This window comes from Argentina silus (genome assembly GCF_951799395.1).
Source record: "Argentina silus genome assembly, chromosome: 10".
Classification (NCBI taxonomy): Eukaryota; Metazoa; Chordata; class Actinopteri; order Argentiniformes; family Argentinidae; genus Argentina; species Argentina silus.
Genome location: NC_139664.1, coordinates 1,977,830 through 1,982,829, shown reverse-complemented (window position 1 = coordinate 1,982,829; position 5,000 = coordinate 1,977,830). Strand labels below are relative to the sequence as shown.

Here is a 5,000-nt window from a genome sequence, read left to right as displayed (position 1 = left end):
GTGTGTGTGTGTGTGTTAACCCTAACCCTAACCCACTAACTAACTAACTAACTAACTAACTAACTAACTGTCTGTCTCTGTCTGACCTGTCTGTCTGTCTGTCTGTCTGTCTGTCTGTCTGTCTGTCTGTCTCTGTCTGTCTGTCTGTCTGTCTGTCTGTCTGTCTGACTGTGTCTGTCTCTGTCTGACCTCTCTGTCTGTCTGTCTGTCTGTCTGTCTGTCTGTCTGTCTGTCTCTGTCTGACCTCTCTGTCTGACTGTCTGTCTGTCTCTGTCTGACCTGTCTGTCTGTCTGTCTGTCTGTCTGTCTGTCTGTCCAGGGGTGTGACTGTTAATCTTCTGCAGTCATTATTAATAATCTGTCTGTTGGGAGGAGAAGTGATGGGATGTTATGCAGAAAACCATCAGTATGTCTGTGATGTATGTTTCCTATGAGTTAATGAGGCCGTACACAATGAAATGATGAAAACGGCCCAATAACCAGAATAAATCATTCTTCAATAACCAGAATAAATTATTCTTCAATAACCAGAATAAATCATTCTTCAATAACCAGAATAAATCATTCTTCAATTGACAAAAATATGACTCTCCCCTCCCTCCTCCACCTCCCCCCCAGGCTGAGTGCTGTGGAGCAGACGGGCCAGTTGATTGGATAGAGTATAACTCCACCCTCCGGGGTGTGCTGGGCTCCGCCCCCCCCTGGCCCCTCCTCTGCTGCAGGAGGAACCAGAATTACGAGGTGGTGGACCCTGAGGGCTGCACCGCCGGGCTGGCCACCTCCCTGTTCACACAGGTTAGCACCGGGCTAGGACAGGACTAGGACAGTTTAGCACCGGGCTAGGACAGGGTGAGGACATGGTTAGGACAGGTTAGCACTGGGCTAGGACAGGGTTAGGACAGGGTTAGCCCCAGGCTAGGACAGGGCTAGGACCTGGGTTAGGACAGGGTTAGCACCGGGCTAGGACAGGGCTAGGACAGGGTTAGGACAGGGTTAGCACCGGCTAGGACAGGGCTAGGACAGGGTCAGGACAGGGTTAGGACAAGGCTGGCCACCTCCCTGTTCACACAGGTTAGCACCGGGTTAGGACAGGGTTAGCACCGGGTGAGGACAGGGTTAGGACAGGGTTAGTACTGGGCTAGGACAGGTTAGCACCGGGCTAGGGCAGGGTTAGCACCAAGCTGGCCACCTTCCTGTTAACACACGTTAGCACCGGGCTAGGACAGGGTGAGGACAGGGTTAGGACAGGGTTAGTACCGGGCTAGGACAGATTAGCACCAGGCTACGACAGGGTTATCACCAGGCTAGGACAGGGTTAGGACCAGGCTAGGACAGGGTTAGCACCGGACTGGCCACCTCCCTGTTCACACAGGTTAGCACCGGGCTAGGAGATGGCTAGGACAGGGTTATGACAGGGCTAGGACAGGGTTAGCATCAGGCTAGGACAGGGTTAGCACCGGGCTAGGATAAGGTTAGGACAGGGTTAGGACAGGGCTAGGACTAGTTAGGACCAGTTACGACAGGGTTAGGACTGGGTTAGGACCTGGTTAGGACCGGGTTAGGACCAGTTAGGACCGGGTTAGGACCAGGTTAGGCCTCTCTATCAGAAGGTTTCTATAGGGTTAGGGTTAGTACCAGGTTAGTCCCAGGTTAGGCCTCTGTAACGTGTCTCTTCCTGCAGGGCTGGGTTAGGGTTAGTCCAGGTTAGTCCAGGTTAGGCCTCTATAACGTGTCTCTCCCTGCAGGGCTGAGTTAGGGTTAGTCCAGGTTAGTCCAGGTTAGGCCTCTGTAACGTGTCTCTTCCTGCAGGGCTGGGTTAGGGTTAGTCCAGGTTAGTCCAGGTTAGGCCTCTGTAACGTGTCTCTTCCTGCAGGGCTGTTTCAAACACATTGAGTCTGTGTTCAGTCGTTATACCTGGGCTGTCAGCTGGTACGGCTTCTCCGTCCTCATGTTTGTGGTGAGTTTACATCCCCCCCCCCCCCCCCACACACACACACACACACACACACATTGAATAATGACAGTGAGTTAGGTTCACAGAATGTCCCTTCTCCCTCTCCAATCCTCCCCTCCTCTCCTCTCCTCTTCTCCTCTCCTCTCCTCTCCTCTCCTCCCCTCCCCTTCTCTCCTCTCCTCTCCTCTCCTCTCCTCCCCTCCTCTTCTCCCCTCCCCTCCTCTCCTCTCCTCTCCTCTCCTCTCCTCCCCTCCTCTTCTCCCCTCCCCTCCCCTCCTCTCCTCCTCCCCTCCTCTTCTCCCCTCCCCTCCCCTCCTCTCCTCCTCTTCTCCTCTCCTCTCCTCTCCTCTCCTCTCCTCTCCTCTCCTCTCCTCTCCTCCCCTCCTCTTCTCCCCTCCCCTCCTCTCCTCTCCTCTCCTCCCCTCCTCTTCTCCCCTCCCCTCCCCTCCTCTCCTCCTCTTCTCCTCTCCTCTCCTCTCCTCTCCTCTCCTCTCCTCTCCTCTTCTCCCCTCCCCTCCCCTCCCCTCCTCAGTTCTGGCTGCTGGTCCTGGCGATGGTGTACTTCCTGAAGTTGTGAGAGGATGGACCAACAACTCCCCCCAGGACTGATGAGGGTTGGTGTGTGTGTGTGTGTGTGTGTGTGTGTGTGGTGAGGGGGTTATAGGTTAGTCTCTGTTTTGAGGTGATTGGACTAGACTAGAATGTGTTGTTATTGTGGAGGAGAACATACACACACCTGTCCCAACACTTCCCCAGGACCCCGTCCCAACACTTCCCCAGGACCCCGTCCCAACACTTCCCCAGGACCCCGTCCCAACACGTCCCCAGGACCCCGTCCCAACACGTCCCCAGGACCCCGTCCCAACACTTCCCCAGGACCCCGTCCCAACACTTCCCCAGGACCTTTCACCCTTCAGGGACTTGGTGAAGACTACTGCCGCACATTTCACATTTCTATCTCTCATATCTCATATCTCATATATCTCACATACCTCATATCTCATATATCTCATATCTCACATACCTCATATCTCATATCTCATATCTCTGATATCTCTTCTACATGGTGTGTGTGCTGATAGTAACAGCTCTATTATGTCTATATACACATAATCTTTATTAACAACAAAACTTTATTATGAAATGCGCTTCCTTTTTATATATTTGTAAGGATGACATTAAAGATATTTAATTGTGTCCGACTGTGTGTGTGTACGTGTGTTTGTGTGTGTGTGTACGTGTGTGTGTGTGTGTGTGTGTGTATGTGTGTGTGTGTGTGTATGTGTATGCGCGTGTGTGTGTGTATATATCAGTCAATCAAAACATTCCCCACACCATTACACCACCTCCACCATGAGAAGGTGTACAGGTGTTCCTCCACCATGAGAAGGTGTACAGGTGTTCCTCCACCATGAGAAGGTGTGCAGGTGTTCCACCACCATGAGAAGGTGTCCAGGTGTTCCACCACCTCCACCATGAGAAGGTGTCCAGGTGTTCCTCCACCATGAGAAGGTGTACAGGTGTTCCTCCACCATGAGAAGGTGTGCAGGTGTTCTACCACCATGAGAAGGTGTCCAGGTGTTCCACCACCTCCACCATGAGAAGGTGTACAGGTGTTCCTCCACCATGAGAAGGTGTACAGGTGTTCCACCACCATGAGAAGGTGTCCAGGTGTTCCACCACCTCCACCATGAGAAGGTGTACAGGTGTTCCTCCACCATGAGAAGGTGTACAGGTGTTCCTAATAAAGTGTTTGGTGAGTGTATGTATCAACACAGTGAAACCAGGGTTATCAAACACTACAGTTTCATTTATTCAACATTATTTTATTTTCATTTTATTATTTCATTATATTGAGAAATCACAGCACTTAGAGAGAGCAGACAAGGACACAAGGACTTATCAGAACAAGGGTGTTCAGTATGATGGGGCGTAATGAGGAAAGTAAGGTAAAGTATGTGTATTATTAAGTTGTTCTATATCTGTGTATATATCTGTGTATATATATCAGGTCAGGTGTCTGTGATGTTGTTATATATCTGTGTATATATATCAGGTAAGGTGTCTGTAATGTTGTTCTATATCTGGGCGTCCAAGTGGTTCAAGTGACATCACATCTAGTCAATTAGAGTCATAACAGGAAGTCAGGTTAGAATGACTAGTCCTGTTGAGAAGGTCAGAGTGCACACCCAGATGTGGGCTGATGGGAGTCTGGTGGCTCTGAGGTCTGATAACATGTCACTCATCTGAACACAGGAAGATAGAGAACAGAGGGAGAGAGAGGGAAGGGGGGGAGAGGAGAGAGGGAAGGGGGGGAGAGGAGAGAGGGAAGAGAGAGGGAAGAGAGAGAGAGGAGAGAGGGAAGAGAGAGAGAGGAGAGGGGGAGGGAGGAGAGGAGAGAGGGAGGGAGGAGAGGAGAGAGGGAAGAGAGAGAGAGGAGAGAGGGAGGGAGGAGAGAGGGAGGGAGGGAGGAGAGGAGAGAGGGAAGAGAGAGAGAGGAGAGAGGGAGGGAGGAGAGGAGAGAGGGAAGAGAGAGAGAGGAGAGAGGGAAGAGAGAGAGAGGGAAGGGGGGGGAGAGGAGAGAGGGGAGAGAGGAGAGAGGGAAGAGAGAGAGGGAGGGAGGAGGGGAGAGAGGGAGGGAGGAGAGGAGGGAGGGAGGGAGGAGAGGAGAGAGGGAAGAGAGAGAGAGGAGAGAGGGAGGGAGGAGAGGAGAGAGGGAAGAGAGAGAGAGGAGAGAGGGAAGAGAGAGAGGGAGGGAGGGAGGAGAGGAGAGAGGGAGGGAGGAGAGAGAAGAGAGAGCTGTTAAAACCACTAACATACAGTTACTGATAGTCAATAGTCATGTCATCACATACATCGTACACTGGCAACACTGTCATGAAAGGAATAACAGAAATGATTCTACCCAGAGATAAACACAGAGAGGGGCGGCAGGTAGCCTGGAGGTTAAAGAGGCCGGCCAGCAATCGGAAGGTTGCTGGTTCGATCCCCGCTCCAGGAGGGATCTGGATGTGAGTTGGTGACTGGAGGGTTGCTGGCAGCATAT

General features: G+C 51.9%; 1 protein-coding gene across 4 annotated transcripts in view; it reads left to right on the top strand.

Moving 5' to 3' along the window:
- Positions 1-3,151, top strand: part of upk1a (uroplakin 1a) — a 6,623-nt gene extending 3,472 nt beyond the window's left edge. For 3 of the 4 annotated variants that reach the window (XM_083679529.1, XM_083679528.1, XM_083679526.1), the window contains 3 exons: positions 619-795; positions 1,874-1,957; positions 2,487-3,151. In XM_083679529.1, coding sequence (XP_083535655.1) covers positions 619-795; positions 1,874-1,957; positions 2,487-2,531 — 306 coding nt within the window. In that variant the 3' untranslated portion in view covers positions 2,532-3,151. The remainder of the gene's footprint in view (positions 1-618; positions 796-1,873; positions 1,958-2,486) is intronic. The other variant, XM_083679527.1, reaches the window with a different exon arrangement.
- Positions 3,152-5,000: the final 1,849 nt, after the last annotated feature.